At 43.4% G+C, this 23471-nt stretch overlaps 2 protein-coding genes across 2 annotated transcripts; both read left to right on the forward strand.

Moving 5' to 3' along the window:
* The first annotated feature begins 13443 nt into the window (after window positions 1–13443).
* LOC134031800 (gap junction gamma-1 protein-like) lies at window positions 13444–16030 on the forward strand. Its single transcript, XM_062475523.1, has one exon. The coding sequence runs from the start codon at window positions 13506–13508 to the stop codon at window positions 14901–14903; it is 1398 nt and encodes a 465-aa protein (XP_062331507.1). The 5' UTR covers window positions 13444–13505; the 3' UTR covers window positions 14904–16030.
* Window positions 16031–17106: 1076 nt separating this feature from the next.
* dbf4b (DBF4B-CDC7 kinase regulatory subunit) lies at window positions 17107–23471 on the forward strand. Its single transcript, XM_062475474.1, has 12 exons — window positions 17107–17265; window positions 17621–17839; window positions 18075–18278; window positions 18470–18520; window positions 18655–18724; window positions 18930–18988; window positions 19124–19166; window positions 19322–19367; window positions 20516–20650; window positions 20798–20936; window positions 21132–21265; window positions 21447–23471. The coding sequence occupies exons 2-12, from the start codon at window positions 17693–17695 to the stop codon at window positions 22930–22932; spliced, it is 2514 nt and encodes an 837-aa protein (XP_062331458.1). The 5' UTR covers window positions 17107–17265; window positions 17621–17692; the 3' UTR covers window positions 22933–23471.

Here is a 23471-nt window from a genome sequence, read left to right on the forward strand (position 1 = left end):
ACAACAAACGACATTTTAAATTAGTAGTTAAAGCCAGCTTTGATTATTTTATTTGAGAACAGAGGGATATGACTGTAGCCCACTTGACGTTCAACTACCATAAACCTGCCCCCCTTCCTCTCCCCTCTTTTTGCCGCCTCCTCCTCCACCGCCCAACTGTAAAAAGTAGTCAACCCAATGGTCGGGCTTACAGTATTTTTCCTCAAACATTTCTGCAGCAGAAAACGAGGTTAGATGTTGGAGGAGAACATAATGGAGTAGTTTATGTGGAACTCGCTAAAGAAGAAATCGGCATCTTCAGTTATAAGATTATCATCTGTTCAGCAATGTAAGTGATTGACAAAGATTCAGGTTAGTCACGTACGTTTCGTATAGCCTAATGTGTGTTCACTGATATTTGAATGATAATATAAATGTGCAAATATGGGCAAAAACAGTACAACAAAGTTTGTAATGCCACATGACATCACAAGCTCCTGTGGAAGTTTTAGTAGTTTAATTTAGTTGCATCTGCACAGTAAAACCGACGTCCTCGAGCTCTTGTCTCTCTGGTCTCTGTGCTGCTCACTGTTCTCTTAAAAGAAAGTTTTCGTTAGTTGAACAGCTTTTCAGGATTGCTTGCATTTGGATCGTTCAAGTAGCTATCTGATTCGGAAATATACGTCGCACATGTCATCTGAAATAGTTTGAGAATAATTACTGCTAGCTTTCGAGACGCATGGACTGTCGTGGCTAGATATCATCCAGCTGTTTTGCTGCTAGCCAGTCAGTCACTCCACAGACGGAACGTGAGCCAGTTGGTCTGTGTATGGTAGGTACTGTAGTTAAGCCAACGTGCCAATTTTTGGATATGTAATTGAGCGAAGGTTGCCTACACTGCGACTAATCCCGCAGTTTTGTTGTTTGACCAGGGTATCTCCGAAGAATTTGTCAAATATACAAGAATATTGTTTTCCATTTGTAAATTATATTATTATTATTTAGCTTAATTTCCGACCTTATGTAGGTATGCTGGTTACTGCTAATTCAAGTTAGCTTGCTAGCTCGATGGCAGCGGTTAGTGGCTAACGTTACAGTCGCTGAGTCTGGATTGAACCTAAATTAGGTTTAAAAATTGACGGGAATTGTATCTTGGCTAAATTGTTAAAATATGCTTTCGTTTCAACAAGCTTGTTCACTGGTTTGATTAAACCAAGCCATCATTTACATTTAGTCATTTAGCAGACGCTCTTATCCAGAGCGACTTACAGTAAGTACAGGGACATTCTCCCCGAGGCAAGTATGGTGCATTTTGCACGGCCGGGAATCGAGCCAGCAACCTTCTGATAAATAGCCAGACTCCCTAACCGCTCAGCCATCTGACCCCAGCTGTTTGGCGGACACACTTTATTGCAATGCATACAATGAATGCAAGGTTAAGCCTCATCAAAAAGTATGCTCTCCAACTACTGCTGTACATGTACTTCTACCTATTCATAGTAATATAGGACAATTGTTTATTACTGTAGATGTGAAACAGTCAGGTGTCGAACATGTCGTTTATCAAACTTAAACTCAGACACTCAGGGCCATTAACATGAATATAGAGCAAAGTATGTGTTTTCCTGTAGGCTGCTCTCGGGTTTGGTTTCATTGAATAGTATTTAATGTCCCATGCTGTGTTTCTAACTCGGACATGACCTGGACTTAGACTGAACCTCAATTATCATCAAGGCTCCTCTCTGTTCTCTTGTCTTCAGGTCTGTAGTGTGAACATCTGACAAGTCAAGTGGACTGACAAGCAAACAAGTGGAACAGAAGACAAAACAGGTACAGGTCATAGTGATATGATATGATAGTGATATATAAACCTGATTTAAAAATCTGTTTGTATGTCCAAGTAGGCCTATCATGAGCGGAGGAAAATATCTACATCTGAAAAAATTGATATTTTTTTCATGTGGGCATTTTGGGCATTGTGTATCTGGCCTAAGTGAATCAAAATGACATTTATGATTTAAAACTTCAGCGGTCATTAGCAACATAAGTAGCTTTGCTTATCACAGACATTCAAGCTTGTCAGAACCCACCACCACATCATATACACTTAACCGCCTCTTAACATAGAGAGATTGCCTTCCTCCTCTCTAAGGTCATGTTTAGATGGAGTCACATTTATGCTATGTATGGTCACACTGTACGTTTACATGTTGAGACTGTACTTACCAGCAGGCTTAAACAATTTCCCCATTCTGTGGGTTTTTTCTCATATGTAGTACTCATCTTACATTAGCCACTTGTTGAAACCGTTACTTTCAGTTAGACTCGACTTCATGGATCTACTAATAATAGCATTGACAGATGATAAATGTCTGAGGGTATGTGTGTGTTTGCGTCTGTGTGCACGCTTTTGTCCAGAGAGCCCTTTTCTGAGAACAAGAGACCATCCAGCCATACATGGTCATCCATGTGTTATTTCCCATCAGAAGGGACTAAACCCCAAACAACAATTCCCTTCATGCCTTTCCCTCCTCACAGCCTGCCCTCCAGCTGGGCACCAGCCTATCAATCTCGCCCTTGTTCAGTAGGGTGGGCTACATCCCAGCTGGGCCACACCACTCTATGGAATTATGCATCAAGTTGTGGTTTAGGGACAGTGTGAGGGGACCAACTGTCTGAAACCCAACCCAAACTTTGTTTTTAGACAATATAATGACACTTGAAACTAATCAGGCAGCCAGACTAGAGTTCTTTCCAAATTGTTTGTCTGATAATGGTATTATAGGTCTGGTTTTGGTTTTGACTATGTTCTTAGTTACTAAGTACTGTTCTGAGTACTAGGGAAAAGTGTTAGAGGTCCTCCTTTTTTCTAACAAACTTTTGTTCTGAAGTTGTTGTGTTTGGCTTGAATCCTGAGTCTTCCTATACAGATTTGGTAGTACCATGAACAGAGCCCAAATCCTGGTCCGGTTCATTCTTTGGCCCTAGGGGTGTCTGCTCACCTGGCAGGTTCCAGCAATGAAGTACTGCTTTCCTAAGAGCTTGATCTTAACAGCAGTTCACATACACACACATTTTACCCCCCTACCAGATTGGCAGGGTGTCAGGATCAAAAGGAGCATCACATCAGTGTCGACAAATCGTTTTGTACTGTAAGTAAACTAACGCTTACTGTCTATTAGAAATGAATAAGCATGAATGTTTTTGACACAGTTATACAATTGTCAGAACCTTTATTGGCAATTTTAGTTCATCAAAGTGGATGTTCACAAAACCCCCAGCCTGCCTCTGGATAAGTACACTCAGTTTGAGACTAGTTATTCTGTAGTCATCCAGCTAGTCTGGGATTTCAATGAATAGTAAATGAGCTTTTCTTTTAAAATCTTAATACTCATGTCTTGCTTCTTCTTTGACCAAACAGAACTCACAAAATGCTACGGTTATTCAGTTAGGCTATTATCACGTTCCTGAATTGTAGCTGCATCTGTCTGATAAATGTTGCTTATAAAGGGTACCTGAGAGGCCTTGCAGCAGACTGCTATTTTGAGCCAACAATGAAACGAAGGTTGATATTACTAAGACAAGAGCAATTGCCAGACCCCCCAAATGTGTTTATACTTGAACCTTACATAAGATAGGTGGGCTTTCTTTACTCCATTCACTACGAGAGATATTGGAATTGGTTCCTTCTTTCAGTTCCCCATTGCTGCCATCCGAGTATATAAATATATGTTTTAACTTTTTTCTCAACTTTGTCGAAATTTTGCTGGTGCATGCAAGTTACTTTTTAATGAACACTGACTTTTGGCCCTATTCAATCATAACACAGTAATCATGTTTCTAGGATAAGCCTTGTTCTTGCACTGCAAGAATGTACGCTGATTTTGTATGCTCAACAAAACCTTGCACAGTGTGAATACAAAATAAATGCAACCAAAAACATGTCAAATCTGCTGTCTTGCTCACAGTGTGAGAGAATGTTTTAGTTTATCCTGGAAATGTGGTTACAGTTGAAGTAGAAATTGAAAAGGCAGTTTTTTTTAAATCTGAAGGAGCACACAATTAGATCAGATCGTGAGAGAGTCACATTGAATCCATGTGGCACTGTCAAGTATAGATTTGCTGTTTAAACCTTTTACTATTGTAAACACTTGACATACGCGTGGCATACACACTTTGTAAATAACTGTCCTAAATCCAATGTTGAACTAGGATTAGATGGACAGAAGACACAGAGTAAAAAAGTGAAGAGATTGAAAGACATGGAACTGAGAGTATAGAGGCACCGTCCCGACAGCTCAGCACCTCACCATGTCAACCGGCATCTTAACAGCCTCATTCTGCAGCCCTTCGGAGACTGTAAGCCATGCTTCTCACAGCCTGAGGCCTTCATAGCCAGGCACTTACCGTGACGAGTTGCTCTTTCAACTCCCAAACCACAAATAGTTACTTTACTGGCGCTCTGGGGAGGCGGAGGCTTCTGGTCTGGGACAGACAGGCAGGCAGGGAGGGGAAGGTGCCCTGCATTCCCTGTGGTGTTTTTACCCGGGGTCCCAGAAGGCAGTGGTGTCCCGGGTATTTGTTCCCCTTTGAAGTTACTTATTTATGTTGGGAAAATTGAACAAAAAAGGAATCCATACCAACCAATCAATAACTTCTCCTGACACGGCTCATTCACTGAAGCCCTCTTTTTTTGTTGTCAGTATGCATATACATACAGTACAGTAGAGAGTAGATTTCCTTCTTACTTTAGACTGTATTTAGGTAGCGTTAAATATCCAAAGTTAACTACCTCACAATCGTTCAGTACACATCAGTAACAAGTAGTCTAGAATTTCTAACATTGCTGTATTGTTGATTAGTGTGCCTGACCGTTTTGCTTGTGAACGTTAATTTTGTAGAAATTAATCCTAGCAGTTGCTAGTCAGTTGTGCCTTGTTAGTCTCAGTTAAATGTGTTCAGTGTGATGAACATATATAGAATGTGACAGCAGCTAACTTTTATGTTTTGGTGTGTCAGCTTGGCTAAGTAAGTGCCTCTGTGCCCTTCCAAACAGTGCTCCGACACCCAGGAGTAAAGCGTGTCACTCTGAGGGCTTAATGAGTGTAGCTCCACAGAGACACACACACAATCCCTCCTCAGGCTACATGCTTAATTATGAGGTTCTGTGTGCTTGTGTTGGAGGGGGAGGGAGGTGAAGGGAGTATTTTGCAGAGGATGTTATTAAGAGTCGAAATGATGGGAGTGTTATGGAATTGTAGAAACGATGACACTTGAGATATAGGGGTGATCCTTGAGAGGCAACTGAGAGATTTGAAGCGTTTTTAGAAGCATTGGGTATGAGACATGATGGGGAGGAGGGCATAACCGAGAGGAATATCCTATAGATGCAGCTTCTGGAATGTGGCTTTGGTCATAGTGCTCAATGGAGACCCTGTTTGAGGCTGTGAATGGACTGGGATGCCTATTGTCTGTGCTCAGAACGCTGGTGTGTGTGTATGTGTGTCTCATTACAGCTAATCTGGCCCCAGTTTATCCTAGTACATCTAGAGTACATCTAGTCCCAGTTTCTCAGACATGGATTAAGCATAGTGCTAAAGTAAGAGGAAAAATGTCATGAAGATCTCCATTGAAGGAGTTTTTAGTCTATGACCAGGCTTAATCCATGTCTGGGAAACTGGGCACTAGTTTTGACTGGAGGATATTCAATTGCCAGATATCTTCCTGTTCTGCATTGGTTTGGATACATCAAAACCTATTTGAGGAAAGACTTGGCCTAGGATACACTATTAATAATAACTGTCTACTAAGCGTTTTGAACCTCTATTTATGACATTACAATAAATGTACATCTGTTCTACACAGTTTTACTATATAGTCATGTTTCCAACCAACCACATCATTAGAACCTATCATTAGGGCCCCAGAAAGAGAAATAACCTCAAGCCTCGCTAAAAAAGGAAGACAATTTTACATTTTATTACTCTACAAAATGTGGTATTTTCAATAAAGGCATTACTGCTTTTGCCTGCAAACCCTCCAGTTCTATTGCACTTCCACATGACAAACTCACTCACTCACTGTAAAATGCCAAAGAACGTTTTCTGTAAATGGGAGAGTGAGAAGAGAAGATCTCAGAGCACCTTTAAGCACAGACATCTGCGCTTAAGAGCCTTTGAACTCTTAGGTAATTATCAACGTGCAGCAGCAGTTTAAATGATGCTGATGAAAACTAGAGGTGAGAAGTGTTATCCAGATGACTGCAGTGGCCGGTGCTCAGAAATGATCTGTGTGTGTCATCCTGTGTGCGCACAGGTGTGTCTCTGGGCATGCCTCCATGTTTGTGTGTGTGTGTGTGTGTGTGTGTTACACAACTTGTAGATGAACCAAAAATGTCCCTAGAATGAGGCAGATGCATCATACACTGATACCAAGCATATACACCATGCAGACACTCTCTCCTGCACACCGGGGGTTTCCTGGGGAAACACCTTGGCATCCAGTCTATGCCCAGAACACACGGGACATTACACAATCCAGCCAGATGGTGTAAGTTTAAGAGGCTGCGTTACTGTTAATGAGACAGGTCATTAAATCGTCCAGGCCTCCATTCATTTCTCAGTTAGGTAGACCTCTTGAAGTAGCAGATTTAGACTGTGTGGTCACCCGAGTAACCTCCACGACATCAAAATGGGAGCGTATCAAAAGGATTGCTTTTTTTGCCCGAATGGAAACAACGCTTAGGCTGGCTTTTCCTTCTTCATGTGTTGTGATGTCGTCATCACGTGGAGTTTAAACGCAGTGCTGTGCATTGTTCAAAGGACAGATCAAGTGTATCCTTAAGCGTGCCTCACTTTGCCCTCTGTCTCTCTCTGTCTCTTTCCCCCTCCTCGCTAGCAAGTGACGTTTGTTCTGTCACGTGAATGCATATGAGTGTTGAATGTTCGGAGGGGGTAGGGGACATTGGCTTCACGTAGGCTATGGTACACAAACATACACACACGCACACATCGTAACCTTTTGAGGGTCCCATCATGACTTCTGTAACTTGGGTGCATTCATTAGCACTTAAACAGATAGCTATTGACAGATGAATGGCAGCGGGCAAGATTAAGGTTCTTAAAGGGTATCTCTGTAGTTCTACAATGAGATAAAAAGAAGGTAACATGGAAGCATAGGTTGTCATCTAACCCCATTTGTAACTAGGTGGAGCCAGGCCAGTTCCGGGCCAGTTCAGGGCCAGTTCCAGGCCAGTTCCGGGCCAGTTCCAGGCCAGTTCCGGGCCAGTTCCAGGCCAGTTCCAGGCCAGTTCCCCACCTTGCAGCAGGTGAGCGGGCAAACAAATGACCCTCCTCCAAAGTGTGGATTGTTGTGCCGCTACTCAACTACCTTCTCAGCTGTTGTGTTGACTGACTGAGCTACACTTCACCTCAGATCACCCCTACTAATTACAGCACACAGAAGTGTGTTCGGCTGCAGCCAAGCTATATTTAAGGCTATTTAAGGCTAAAATAAGCACACAGATTTTTATTTCAATTGTCTTCGGGGCGGGGGGGGGGGGGGGGGGTGAGAGACTCATTCTGTCTTCCTCTTCTTCCCTCGGCTAACAGTGGCTTGCGGGTAACAGTTAGCCTGCTGCGGATCTCAGTATTTGCCTGATTGGTTGTTTGGGGGAAAAGGATGGCGTTGTATTGCGAAGAGCTGTAGATGTATTAGATTAGACTGCCAGATGAATTTTGTGCAAAAAAAAATTGTTTTCAATGTTCTGCAAAATAAGATGGGATAACTGCTTACTTCACAAGAAAGGATATATCCTATAATTTCTGAACAGCTTTTAATTGTTTAAAAATGCTCTCTGGGATGTATAGCCTAGTCTAGTCTCCTCTCCATGCCAAGTGGTGCTAAAGGAAAATAACCAGACCAATTCTAAATGAGCCCTGTGGTTGTTGTTGGCGTGTTTGTGGAAATGTTTGCTTAGAGCTCCGTGCAGCTATCCCTGAGTTGCCCATTTGTCATGTGTACATTTGCACGCAAACAGTACAGTAAAAAAGCGCTTGAATTAAAATGTGAATGTGGTTTAGAATAGAAACCAGCAGGTAAAGTGGATAAGACATGTCGGTAAACATGGTCCTTTTTCCTTGGCCTAAATCCTATCTTCTGTATTAACATCTAATTTTAGATGTGCATCAATGACAAATATAAGACAAATAGATTTTGTTTAAAACTCATGATTTTTGGTCATTAAGAACATCCGTTTTATTCTACATTAGCTATAACGATGAAGCGGGTAATGAAACAATTTTCTACTTATAAATGTAAACACGACAGACGCTGCAATATCAATTGCGGAAACTTTTCTGAACTACTGTGTTCCCCAACCTTACTGTTTGAAAGAAATGATATTTACTCTCCTATATAAGAACAGTATGCACAGCACAGTTTATGTTGTGTACTGTGTTAGCATGGCAGGCAAATGCACTGGACCCTATGGAGGGAATGTGTAGAGTACTCGTTAGCCTACTACGCTCTGGGGAACGGTTTGTAACAATAGCAATTATGGTTAGACATTCCTTGGTTATCATTACTCTTCCCTTTGTGTACTGTAAGTGTGGGTTTAGACAAGGGATTGAATGTACTGCGATTAAAGTAAACAAGTTGTTATTTGGAGAACACGATGTGAGGGATGGGTAATGTGTGTAGCTTTGTGTGTGTGTGTGTGTGTTTCTGCACTGCACAACCTAGGGAAACTCCCCAGTAAACTTGATTTGTGAATCAATCCATGCAGTAAGTTTTCTGATAAATACGACTGACGACGTGCCAGCTTCATTCCCTTTGCTGCCAGGGAAGAGCTCTATCGGAGCATAACATAAAAGACTGATGTCTTGTTTCTTGATTGCGTGTCTGTGAACGGAAGGCAGACAGACAGCGTCAGAAGACTCAAGCGTTTTTCTGTTGCTTGTATCCTTAGTTTACATTTAGTCATTTAGCAGACGCTCTTATCCAGAGCGACTTACAGTAAGTACAGGGACATTCTCCCTTAGGCAAGTAGGGTGAAGTGCCTTGCCCAAGGACACAACATCATTTGGATGGCATAGCCAGGAATCGACATAGCAACCTTCTGATTAATTGCCCGATTCCCTCACCACTCAGCCATCTGACTCCCTTCTCCAGTGTTTAGTTTCTTCTTCCCTTCTTCCCCCACGCACAACATGCACTGGGAAGGGAGTAATGGCAACGTCTGAGAATTTTGACATATGCAGCCCTATGTGTGTTCAACATGACTGCGGTTACCCGACAGCAGCTGTCACTATGGCGATGTCAAGAAGTCACTCCAGACCCTGGGAAGCTCAGAGGGCCATGGAGAAGTCGAGGACACAGCCCCGGATCATCCCTCAGTCAACCACTGTCCGTCTCCTGTTCTCAGCTCAGCCTCCCTCTCTCCCCCGCTGCACGTTGCAGTCGCACGCCCGCCGTCCTCCGTTAGTCCCTCTCAGCGCACACTTGTGTGTCCTCAACTTCCAAGTAGTTACAGTTGTCCTTGTCCCTGTTTAGGGGTCTGTGAGACTTTGGTCTGTGGGTGATTATCTTGATCGTGATGATCTGGGATGTTGTCGTTGTGTCGTCATGCTCGCCACTGGCACAACAGTTTGCTTGCGTGCCGAAAACTAGTCTCATGTCCTTGCAGACTTCAACCCGTCTCCTTCCATCTGTCTTCACTCTGTGACGCGTGTCATCATCTCCTTCCAACCAGTTGGAGACAGACCTCCGATATCATTCTATTTGTTTTGCATACACACCGGATTGTCCTCATAATAACATTCATGTTTGTGATTCACACGTTTTAGTCACACGGTTTATCCGTCATCTTCTTGTTCCACGTCTACAGAGGTCAGTCTGTGTTACACATGGATTGTATTGTGTTCTGTTGTTTGGTTAAAGATAACAGGTTACATAGACAAGGTTAACGTCCTGCTTACTGGAGATAAGAAGTAGTTGGAATGGTACAGAAGGAAAAGGTTTCAGCGTTTCAAACCTCACCAGGAACAGGAAACAACTCTGTCCCGACATCATGGCCATTACAAACGGTATTTCCATAAGGAAATCGCTCTTACACCAATTTTTGTTTTAGTAGTATTGAAATGTGTAGTCTCTGAATAGCCTCATCCAAATTGCTCCTTTAAATCAGAACAAAAATCACTCTTAGTATTATTTGGTTCACTACAACTATTCAAAATCTGGATGGCATTACCTCTGAGCTCTCTCACTGGACCAGGGGCGTAGCCAGAATAATCGTTTTGGTCAGGCCTAGAAAAATATGGATAAGCATCTTTTCAGTTTTTGTACTTTACGTACCCAGGACTACCTGTGCCTACCCAGGCCTACCTGTGACTACCCAGGCCTACCTGTGCCTACCCAGGCCTACCTTAGGCTACGCCTCTGCACTGGCCGTTATTTATGTCCTCTAAACGCACACGCCTGCTCTGCGTTTGTCCTCACCCCTTCTATTATAATTTTTCTGCTGATGTTGTACAACTTTCTCCTTCCCACAGTCTAAAACTAACTTATTGCCTTTGCACCAGGGCATGCCTTTGTGATATGTCAATTTGTCTTGTCAAACTCAATTCATCCAAATGCAATGTCTCTTCCCTCTAGCCAAGTACTCACCTCCCCAATATCTCTCCATGACACTTAACTGTACCATTGCTTCAGATGCTGAAATCTTAACTCAATACTATAGGCATTCTGATACCTAGCATATTGTTCTTCACTATTATATATGTGTGGTAATTATTTATTTGTATTAAGAGACATTAACCACCAGCCATACAAAACATTTCTCTCTGTCTATGTGATAGGGATTTCTCAACTGAGATCAACAATAATTGTGAAGATTGTTTTTTTATATTGAAAGTTCACTAAAATCCCATTACCAATACAGCAGGTCAGGGTAGCTTGCATACAAAACTCTGGAAACATGCAACTAAAGGTTATGAATCATCTCCTGCATCCTTCTTTTTAGGGTTAAAACACTCAATATGTCACCGGTTCAAATCAGGTTTTAATCGTTCTAATTGAGCTTGTTAGTGGGATGAAATGTACAGAATGGAGATTGAAAGCTGCAGTAAATGTCCCGCAGTGATGTCTTCTTCCACAGGGAGCTGTAGTAGAGTGGTTTCTGTCAAGGTTAATTATGCACTAAGGAACATTAGACCAAACCAGCAAATACTGTTCTACAGAGTAGGTTGAAAACTTGGATCATTTACTGATTATTCCATGTTGAATTCCACCACATCTTCAGTGTTTTACTTTGACCATTACGATGTTTATTTCTTTAGCGCCATGCATTTTTAATAATCGGAATAATGATTTGATTATGAGAGTCAGATCTTTGGGTGATACTTCATGTTGTCCAATCATAATCTATCTGATTTTATTAGGTTTGTTGGTAGAAAGTTTGTTTTAGGTTTCCCTCTGCCTGTATCCCATTCTTCTGATCACTTATGTTTCCCCAATCTTTTCAATCCATAATAGTCTCTTGTTTATGGATAAATTAAATTCTAGGACATAAAGATACATTCATATGACTAGCCAGAAAAATATATATTTTGAATGATGTTCATTTTTCCAAAGGCATTCAACCAAGAAAGACTTTGACCAAGTGACCTGATAGTGTTGTTGGAGGATTTGTACATTCCTCCAAGACCACCTGAGACACAGAGACTCGTCTCATCTGCTGGGGGCTATCAGAGTAACCTCCTGCTACTGCACGCAAGTTTAAGCCGTTCAATTCATTTAGAAGTATTGTCTGGTACTTCAGACCAACTTCTCATGCAGTCATTTAGTTTTTAACTAATACTGATCACTGACACTATCTGCTCTTCAGAGTAACACTGCTGGGCAAGCACTCAGGAAAAGGTTGTTATGGATATAGAAGATATTCTTACCTTATTTTACACAGAAGAAGGTTGGATAGAGAGAGTATTGACATACATCAATTAAACAACATTCATTTAAGACTGTTATATTTTGTCTGGTCAGACAGAGTGTGTTTTTGCACTGAATTGGTTGATTTAGTTTATATAAAACAGGTGCATACTTCAACTAGACTATTGCTTTTTAGTTTTGCGTCTGAGGATGGTTTGTGAAGGTCCTTTGTGAGGGAGTCACGTGTGTGTAGTGTATTAATACTCAAACATGTTCCAGATTACCTCTTGGCAGATGTTTGAGGAGGCATCAAATGTTAAATATTGAATTTTGTAGTGTGCCTTTTTCTAAAAGTGCAGAATTTAGGTATTTTTCTTTTCCATATATTTCAGACCATAAAAAGTTGTGTTGTCTCTGGCAAGCTATTTGTTTCTTTGGACCTGTTTTATACCGACCACCATAATACTTTTAAACACTCCAAAGTGCAGTGGACCAGATTTTCAGGGCCCTATTTCTGTTATACATTTCAAGACAACTTTGTACAGTAGCTGTTAGCTCACTGTACAAATTATATACATCCAGCTCAGGCATTCGACCCTGCCTGTGTGATTGTGTGGGAACCGAGATGTGTTTGTCAGCTTGTGGACGTGTGTCGTGTGATGTGAACGTGTTTGTGTCTGCTTATAGATGCTACTGCTGATGGAAACTCTCTTCTGCAACGCAGAGGTCTTTACCTTCCTCCACATGGTAATAATCAGGGTTTCCCCCAGCACTTTTCAGTTAAGGCGGCCGCCTAAGCAACACATACAGGTTTTTTTTATAGCGATATCCGCCATTGTCCTGTTTTCTCCCTTCCATTCCAAACCGTGTCTCCCTTCTCTGCAGAACGCATTGGAGGAAAAACTTTTTGCGCCCCAAACCCCACCCTACCACCTTAACTAACACATTTTCTGCGGGAAACCCTGAACAATGAATAACCGGCCTGACACTCTGCCCTGGCTAATTGTAAGCATGTGTCTTCTATAGAAAGGCGCTCATTTCTATGCCAGTGTCTTCAGGTTAAAGGGGGCACAGTGAAAATCTGCTGGAGGGGGCTCCTGCAGAGCTTATGCACACACAGGCCCACAAACGCACACCCGGACGCAGAAATCCATCAGCGCCCTGTCTGGACAGCACACAGGCAGATGTTCCAGGGTCGTTTGTCTTTCTGAGGTTTCTTTGGTTTGTCCTTATTTGTAGTGGAATTTTGAAACTAACCATACTGACAAGGCACTATTTATTTCACCTCAACTTGACTGAATGTTTTAGATATACGTATGTCTACTCCACTATTACCACTGATGAATATTCTTTTGCCAGTCATGCGTCCTTACATGTCTTAATATTTGGGGATTCAATTCTAATTTAAAGTTTATATCTACGAATGTTTCTGTAATGTCTGCTATGCTCCATTGTCCATCCAGTAACTCCACTCAGAATAAAAACTAACTTTCCATCTATTCTTTCTCTTGTCTTCCTCAGAGGCTTGCAAGTGAGGAGTGAGGGGGTGTGTGGGTCACCTCTCTCTCTCTAACCCCTCCCCCCCCCCCACCACCACCACCATGAGCTGGAGCTTCCTCACCCGTCTGCTTGAAGAGATCCACAACCACTCCACCTTTGTGGGCAAGATCTGGCTGACTGTGCTCGTGGTCTTCCGCATCGTGCTGACCGCTGTCGGCGGTGAATCCATCTACTACGACGAGCAGAGCAAGTTTGTCTGCAACTCTGGCCAGCCGGGCTGCGAGAACGTGTGCTACGACGCCTTTGCCCCGCTGTCCCACGTCCGCTTCTGGGTGTTCCAGATCATCCTGGTGGCCACGCCCTCGCTCATGTACCTGGGCTATGCCGTCAACAAGATCGCCAGGCGGGAGGAGGGTCGGGGGGACTCGGAAGAGGGTGGTCCGTCCCAACGGAAGCACAGGAAGCATTACTTGGGAGGGAGGAGACAGCATCGGGGCATTGAAGAGGCGGAGGACGACCAGGAGGAGGATCCCATGATCTACGAGGTGCCCGAGGCGGAGAGCGACGGCTGTAAGGGTGCCGCCGGAGGGGCCACCGACGGGCAAGGCCAAGGCAAGGTGCGTCACGACGGACGACAACGAATCAAGGAGGACGGGTTGATGCGCATCTACGTCGTCCAGCTGCTGGCACGCTCCCTGTTGGAGGTGGCCTTCTTGGGCGGACAGTACGCTTTGTACGGCCTGAGGGTCCCCGACACTTACGTGTGCTCCGGGCGACCGTGCCCTCATCGCGTGGACTGCTTCGTGTCTCGCCCGACGGAGAAAACCATCTTCCTTCTCATCATGTATGCCGTCTCTCTGCTTTGCCTGGCACTGAACGTGTGGGAGATGCTCCACCTCGGGGTGGGCACCATCTGCGACATCCTTCGCACCCAACGCGGCCCCTTGTCTGAGGATGATTTGTACGGGCTGGTAAGTGGTCCGATGGGGCCCGAGGAGCAGCCTGCTCGAAACCAGGGAGGAAGTAGTGGAGGAGTCGGGGGGGAAGGATACGGCAGCTACCCTTTCTCCTGGAACGCACCTTCAGCACCGCCAGGCTACAATATTGCCATCAAGCCACCTCTCCTGCCAGCGGGTAACCAGGAGAAGCTTCCCTTCACTGACCTCAGCAATGCGAAGATGGCATGCCGGCAGAACCACGCAAACATAGCCCAGGAAGAACGTCGTCAGTATGCTAGTAACAATGACAACTTCCCAGCAAGTGGGAAGGGTGATGCCAACGGGGTCCTTCAGAAAGAGATCCTGCAGGCGCAGGACAGACTTGAGGCAGCAATCCAGGCCTACGGCCAAAAGCAGAATCATAGCATTCCCGGCAAGGCCCACCGTGACCGCAAACACAGACAAAATTCAAAGCATGCCTCGAGCAAGGCCGATAGAGGAAGCAGCAGCAACAGCAGCAGCAGTAAGTCTGGAGAGGGCAAAGGCTCCGAGTGGATCTGATAGCAGAAAGATACAAGCAGAAGAAAAATGGACGCCTCCAGGAGTTGCTACAGGTCATAAAGATTGGTTTCTCTTGCTTTCGAAATGAGCATGAGCGAAATGAGCATGCCCCACACACACACACGTACAGCATAATGACAATTCAAATTTTTTGTTTTGATTTACTGGAGGCTGTAGCAGTTATGGTGTTTTTCGAATATCGTCTAGTTGTTAATTGAAGTGACTGCCATAAAAAGAAAGGAATAATGAATCATACAAACATTTTCAGACAACTCTCCATGTCTGTTGTTGGTGCTATGATACTATCTCTGCTTCCATGAAGAAATGTTGTATGCTGTATCCATGTATTCATCTAAAGTGCCTTAATGCTCATAGATGCAAACCTAAAATAAGATTTGTTTTTCATGTGGTTTTAATTTTATTTTGAGAAAGGAACTTAGCTAGAGGTTTATATTGTTAGTTGAACAACGTCGTACCTCTGTCTCTTGGGTGCCACCCAGGGGTCAAAGTTACTCTACAGTTTTCTGTGCTACTCATCAAAGACAGTTGTGTCTTTGATTTCAAAAGATAACTGTCTTTATAACAGAAGAGCTACTTTCTAAAGCAGCAAAACATTTGGCTATGAGCAAATGCAAAGGGTTGTGTTTGATTTTATGCCAGCGGCCATTATTTTTTCTTTTTTTGTGCCAATTGTCAAATGTTACTTTTGCCTTCCTTCTTTAAATATTCAATACAAATATGTAATATTTCTGTTGTATAGCACAGTCTTGCTGTATAGGAGAGAGTTTAGGAAAGACCAGTTACTGTTTTATGCGGAACTGCTGGGGCAGTTTGTTAGTGTTTAAGAGTGTTTGAGGAATAATTTAGCCATATTTGTTGAAAGGAATTTTATAAAGCATTGTTTATATTTTCATAATGTGTATGACAGTTATTGTTTTGTTTGATCGTGTTTGGAAATGGCAAATAAGCAGCACTTTGGTTTTCAAAAAGTATGTTTTATAGTTTGTTGAAAATATCCAGTTGATGACAATGTTCCATATAAAAAGAAAAAAAATTGTGGATATTTTGCTTCACTTTTTTACATGAATGTGAGGTGATGCTGTTTAATACCACAATATGTTGAAGAAGTTTAAAGCTCAAACCCCCTGCACTGTAGTCCTAACCAGACTCTCGTACATTTCATTTGTACAGAGAGTCTGGGCTCGCTCCATTGACAAGCGATTAACTTCCTTGAAGGCGGGTACTCTGTTGAAGTTTAAACTATTGGATCTGCCCAGAGCCACTCTGGATCTGCCATAACCAATCTCTAGCGTTCGACTTAGACAAATCCTTCACCACTAACGGAGCTAGCTGGAAAATCAAACGAGCCCTGTGGGAATCAAAGATTGTTCTTGCTCCGGCTTTAACTTCTGGATATTTGGCAGCGTTGCCACAACGGACCGAATGGCTTCGCTCGCTTTCTCCGCAACCATTACGGAACTACAACTCAAACTAGCGCACAACATCAACGTCATCGTTCTCAGCCACTCCCTCTGTTCGCTGATTGGACCGGTAAAAAGTTTACCGGAGACATCTGACTAATATACCTAAAGCCCAGACGCAGTACAGAAGCAAAATGCCAATGTTTCCATTTTACAATTTACAAGAAAAACAGGGTGCATGCTCAGAATTCTTTTGTAATGCCATATAAATAAACTAGGTTTATAGTATATTGTATTTTCTGTGGTATTTTCATCTCCATTCTCCTTATGGTTTTGATCCAAAAGAATTGAGTATGCAATATGATAGTCATTAGTAAAACGTATTTCTAAGTGAGATAAGCTAAAGCCCTAATTGTATCAAAGATACTAAATGTTTGAGTCAGCTAAAACTGAACAACGTGAGATAAGCTGTTGGCCTAATTGCATCAGAGTTAACTGAATGTTTGAGTCAGCTAAAACCTATGACTAGAATTCAGATATAGAAGTTGCAAATATGTGAATCCATAAAGAAGTATGCTACCATGTATATTTACAAATCGTTTATTTTATTAATAGCGTATTGTATAAGCATAATTATTATTATAGCCATCTTTCAAATATTATTCTAAAATGCTTTCTGCTAATCTTAGATGTATTGTAATAATGGCCCTTCACTTCCTTAGCTACATTAACATTAAATGTGTAGCTACAATGCTCCACTAGTTGTACCATTTGGCATTTGGCTTGCCGTAGACAACAATATGTTCACGTCACATGACAGATGGAGGGGAGTTTGAAATCGGCGGTTGCGGCTTCAAGTAAAAATTTGACTGTCTTTTTACCATTTGGGGAATTTTTCCTTCGGTTCATTAAACCTTTTGCAACTGTAGTTCAATCGCAAAGTAAGTTCAATATTGTATCTATATTTGGAGTAGTGTTCTGTTAGTTAGCTAGCTACAAAGAGCCCATGAGCTCTTTGCAGCCCATCTAGGCTAGTGCTAGCTAGCAAAAGCTAAGTACTGTACTACTAGCTGGTCTTTTATACTCTTTGCTACTAGTGTTGTGCTACTGATAGCATGCCAACGCGTTAGCAAGTAACCAGCTAGTGTTGGATAGATAGTTCAAATGCAATTTAAATAGCCTAGCTACGTAACGTAATCTTAGTATCGTTAGCTATATAACTTGTTTTGGTGTCAAACCTTAAAAGAGATATGACATTTATTGATCGCATTTCATTGTCCATTCGGTTGTTTTTAGATTTAAGTTAGTCTGAGTGATAAGCAACAGCAGCAGAGTTAAAGCGCGGCTTGAGGTGGAGGGTCCGCCACCATGCAGCCTAATCGATCTGGGAGAAACCACCACTTGGGTGTGCTGTCCTCCGGGGAAAGGAAGCTGGAGGGGAAATCCTTCTACCTGGATTCTGTCAAGAGTCGCCTTGCAGCTGTGCTGTTGGAGGCCATCTCCAGCCTCGGAGGGGTAAGGAGACTGGAGGGCAGGTTTTGTACATGTGTAGGTTGAAGTAGTAGCTACGTAATGGTAATAGATACCCACATATACTGTATTTACTTTAATTAATACGTTTAAACTGTAGAGTTTATTGATTGAAAATAAGTACAGTTGAGTGTGCATGGCATGCATGCATAGATTATAGCACAGAACCACATTAAACAATGGTTTGCAATGAGACCATTTCTCCCCCTGATCCTTGCAGCTAGTTGAGGATTTCCTTCACAAGGACATCAGCTGTGTGGTGACTGGAAGCCCGGAGGGGTTCAAGGGTCCGAGGGCGGAGGCCATCCGAGAAGGGTCTGACGGGATGAGAGGTGAGGCAGTGAGCTCCCCCCACCCCTCCAAACAGCGAGAAGGTATTCTCATCAACAGCAAAGGGAATCATCCCGGCACCCCTAGACCAATGGTATGTACTGCTTTTGACGTTTACATTATATCTGTCCTCATTTACAGTACAATTCTTAGATTCATAATCTTGGTTACAGGAATTCAAAATGGGCCTTGAGGTATTATACTGTTTTTGTCAAAGGTTTTCTTTGTTGCAAACAAAGAGTAGGCAATTTGCTTATGTCTCTGGCCTGTCCTGTGTTTTTGTAGATGTGTGGCAGCCGTGGGAAAGTCCTGCTAGAGAAAGCCATTCGCAATAAAGTAAGTGCACGATGATGCTGTTTTGCATTGACAATATGTAGTGCTGAGTTTTGTTGTTGAATGGATGTACTGTAGGATGTAGTTGACACTTCATTGGTGCTCAACTGTTGTTTTGAAGTAGATTTATGTTGCAGGACCGACTTCAGGGTGGAAGTGTGCTGGCCAATGCTAGTTCATGGGGTGTGAAGATTGTCCATGTGGATGGTATCCTTTTCACTGCACATTACTTCATTTAATTAATCACATCATCAACTTAATTTGTTGTAACCTAATTGTTAATCATATGTTGATTGAATTATACAAGAAATTAATGCATATAGATGATATAGACATGCTTGTATTGAGTGTAAGCAAACAGAAGATGGCGCCATATAGTACATAAACACCATGGTCCTTAATGAAGTTGAAGATTTCCTTTCTTTTGTAAAACAGTTGAAAGTTGAGTGCTCCAAGGTCAAGAAGCCAGAGGTAATATGGTTCAGGCTTAAGTATTATCCTATTTGTACTCTAATCAATACTTAAAATGTGATACCGTTTTAGAGAAAAGAGATTGTTTTGTATAGTGTTTCTGTTGTTTTAAAATGTATCATTTATTTCATCCAGCAGAAGAATACCAAAAAGTGTTCTACAACACGGGTAGTCAAAGGTCAGTAGCCATCCACTGATTTTTTTTAGGTTGCTGTACATTTATTTTCAAGCAAAAACATCCACCGTTTGACTTATATGTGTATTAGATGTTTTTATAAAACAACATTTGTTGTTCCAACATTTCCTCTTTTCATACTTTTGAATTATTTTCAGCCGTTGCTTTGAAGGCTCCATACCTGAAAGTTGAGGACATATGCAGGTGAGTGCCCTTTCCTCTCTCGGTATGTCCAGCAGTTCTCTGTTCCACAACCCTACTTCCTCTGTGGAGTGCAACAAGACACTGAGGCCTTTGTGTCTCTGCTGTGCCAATGTTTTCCCTTTCAAAAATACCTTTCAACTTAATCTGACCCTTCTAAGGTAAAGGCATCTTCACCTTTCTCCTCATCCCATCCCATAATCCCCCTACCATAGTCTCTACTAGCGTAGGCAGGTGGGGAGCATGGCTAGCCTTTAAAGTTTTATTGTGACCTTCAGAAGGAATAAAGAGAGCATAGAGAGGGCCTGTTCAATGTCTCTGCTGGAGCTCCCAGTTTACTTCTCAGCACATGGACTTGCTTTACTTACTAGCAGTCAAATGACCAGTCGATTGAAAAAGAAAGTTGGCAATAGGCGGTTTGTTAACGCAGAGGTAGGAGGCCAAATAAAAGAAATCTTTGAATTAAACTTGAAAGTGACCCAAACGTTTCCAAGGAGGCCATGAGGAGATCTCCCAGACATGCTACAGTGTTAGTGCTCTAGACGCTGAGCAGAGGAACAGATGCAGTGCGCCGCTCGGTTGCTAAGGGCCCATCGGAAACCACACTCTGGGTGGTGGAGGTGCCCTGCATTGTTTCTCTCCTTTCCACCCCACCCAGCGCCAGTCCCAAGCCTTATGTTTCATCCGGGGCTGATTTTCTTAATTGAACTTGTTTAGGAGTCCTGTCAGGTAATGTGACAAGTGCAACGGAGCAAAGCTGCTCCCCAGGGGCTCACAGGCTCAAGTGGAGGATACGATTTCTTGTCTGCCTTGCATTTTCAAGCAGCACTGCTGTGGCATGAACGTGGCAGGGGATCTCCAATGCGCTAACAGATCTTTTCAGCTGTCCTATAATTTCAGCTAATTAAAGAGGCTATTGCCGATGGATTTGGCCTTTTCCAATGGGAAAGAAAGCGCATGGCATCTGAGCCTTTTGGATGTGTCGCCTGTTTGTTTGATACATAGGAAGGTGGAAATGATGTAGCCTTCATCCACAGTATCCCTGTTCAACGTGCACTGCTGTTGAATAATTTTTATGCAATGATCATATTATATGAATATTTGGTGTGTGTATGTATATGTTTAATCTCATGTTGTTATTTTGGGAGTAGGAAATACAAGCCCCTGCATCTGCAGTCCATGGTCTTCCCTGCTCTGCACCTGCATGGCTGCCGATTCAGTCCCTTTGAGCCCCCTCCACCTCCTCAGCCTGAGAGGGTCAAAGAGCAGAGCCAGAACAAAGCTAGGTTTGTCTCACACCTGGCCCAAGCCCAGCATTGTCATTTATATATATTTCAATTTTTTTGTCTCATCTGAACATCTCCATTGGCTTTTGAATTTAGAGAAATGTCAGTGTTGGTAGATGAGCCTTTTTTGTTTCTTTTTCTCATCAGAGTCAGGGTTAGCACCAGCGAAGACAAACCTCAAACCCCGCTCCTACATACCCCATCACTCTCCTGTGTACCCCAGGCACGCAGGAAGAACCTGGGCTACTGCGAATGCTGTCATGAGCCCTTCAAGGATCAGGATGAGGTGAGATGGATGTTTGAATATATGTATGTATAGTTAACATAAATGTTTTTTTATTGTTATTATTATTTATTGCTGGCATTGTCGTGTTTTGTTAAAGGCAAAACATTTGTTCTCATCTCTCTATATCTGTCTCGTTTGTACTGAATATTTTAAACTTTTTAAAACCGTTCCAATGCTGTTTACTCGACACGGCAGCATTTGCAGTCAGAGCAGCACCGTCGATTTGTGCAGGACTCTTCGAACTACAATGTGGTGGAGCAGTTGGTGGTTGACATGCAGCCAGGCTTCGACCCTGATCCAATACAGGAGCCAACAGCTACACTAATGAGGTGAGTGCACCTGACTGGTAACAGTGGCAGCACATTTCCTCAAGGCCTTCAATTCTAATAGTACAACTATTAAATCTGTGCCACAATATATAAAAATAGATCTATGTAATATAATCTTTCAGCATATGCTAAGTGATTTTCCTCTCCTCTTTTGTTCCTCCTCTGTGTGGCAACCCCCTAGATCTCCTGACCTGGAAACTGACACTCCAAGTGAGACAGAGCATGCCATCCAGACACTGCTGATCCAAGGTTCACCATCCTGCATCCTGGCTGAGTGTCCCAACCACATCACCAGGCCAGCCACACCCACAGAACCACCTGACCCTGGGCCTCTTTCCCCATGCCCTGACCCCCCGGGCCAGCCCTCCAGCCACTACTCCCAACCACCTCCCCTCAGCCCTCAATGTTTGGATCCATCTGACATCGTTGAGCCCCACAGCCCCTACTCCGAGCCCCCTGTCCTCAGCCCACAAGCCTTCCACCAGCCCCCAGAGATAGAAGATGCCGTAGTGCTGTTGGAATCAGATCCAGGTCATCGGACTATCCAGGTGGCTTTCCATCAACCTCCCCTTCCTGTTTATTGTTTGGATCATAAGGAAGAAGGACCGAGTCATGACAGACTGCTTGTAGGGGACGACCGTCTCACACTTGGACGGGCCCTCAGGGCAGGAAGTGGGGGCTTGGGCATCGGTAGGTCTAAGTCCCTCCTTCAAGCCTGTAGCACAAAACACAACCCCAGGAAACGCTACAGGTCAGCGAGCCCTGACCACAGTGCCAACAAGAGGAGAAGAACGTCACTGATTGGATGTCAGAGGTCTGACCCAAGCCAAGGCTTTAGTACTGGTTGGACCATGCAAGAAGCTAAAATGTTAATCACATCGACACATGAGCCAGTAGTTAAAGTCACTTTGAAGCCGGTGGAAACTGGTGGAACTGTGGCTCACGAACACATTGTGAAACAGCTCGATGGGAATGGATGTCCAACAATGATTTCACACACACAAGATACCATAGACCAAGGTAGGTCTGACACCAGTCATCAGTCTGGGCTCAGTTGTGGCCTGGCAAATGAAAGCTGTCCTGCAGTGGTGGGTGACAAAACAACAAATTCATTGCAGAGAGAAGAGTTTGGTACCACGTACCCTACTTTCCTTTTCCCTGCTGCTACCACCTTTCCCAGGATATCAAACCCGGCTGTGCACGGCTCATATTGTAATAGGAACCCCTCTCGAGACATTTGTATAAGACAACAGAACTGTCCAGATGTTCCAAACAGCAGGTTTATCTCCCCCAGAGATGGAACTCTCTGCCCCGCCTCCAGCCAAGATTCCCACCCTTCCCTGTCCCAGTCTTACTCCTCTGTCTGCATCGAGTCGGCCCTCATCCCTGACCTGGCAACTCCCTCATCCTCCAACTCTGACTGGGACTGTGGGCTTGTGTTCCAGCTCGGTCCTGCCCCAGCTCTCCTCCCAAGCATAGAGGGGCGCTGTGGGCTGGATATGGAGATGCTACAGAGACCATGCACATGGATGCATAACACTAGCTACAATTCACATCTCAGCTCTGCTCTTCGGCTGCCTGTCTCACCGCCCTCACTTTGTGGGGACGAAACTGCCCCCTTGGCATTCTCCAGGACTGTGATGCAGAGTGTGGAAGTACAACATTGACCTTGGTTTTGACTATATTCAATCTAACAAAAGGTTTAAAAAAAAAAACAATCTACTTCACTCAATGTGAACTAAGCAACAACAGAAACTGTGTCTAGAATGTCAGTATTAGATCTAGGAATCTAAGAAGGAGACCGTTTCTATTGTCCTTGTGTTTTGACCCATCCCTAATCCATGTAGAGCTCCAGCCCATATTTCATGTCTTGTGTTGACTTGTGTCTTTCTGCAGTGCGCAGAACACACAATGGTATTGAGAATAATGAGGCTTTGCAGGTGGGGGCATTTCCCAATTAGCTAGAGTGCTGTTTCTGGGTCGGGTCCCACCTCTGGAGATGGTCAAACAGGCTAAACGTTAAGTGAGTCAAGGACTCCAGGCTCCAAGCCAGAAAACTGACTGATTAATCTGAAATGGCTCGCTCTTATTTTGAAGGTGGTCCAACAAAAGGCTGGGAGGGTGAAAGGAATACGGTGTTCTATGTGTAACATTGTACCAGGAGGGTGTATCTACCATCATACTGCTTTCACCTGTCATTGTTCTG

The sequence above is a fragment of the Osmerus eperlanus genome, chromosome 12, assembly GCF_963692335.1.
Source record: "Osmerus eperlanus chromosome 12, fOsmEpe2.1, whole genome shotgun sequence".
NCBI lineage: Eukaryota > Metazoa > Chordata > Actinopteri > Osmeriformes > Osmeridae > Osmerus > Osmerus eperlanus.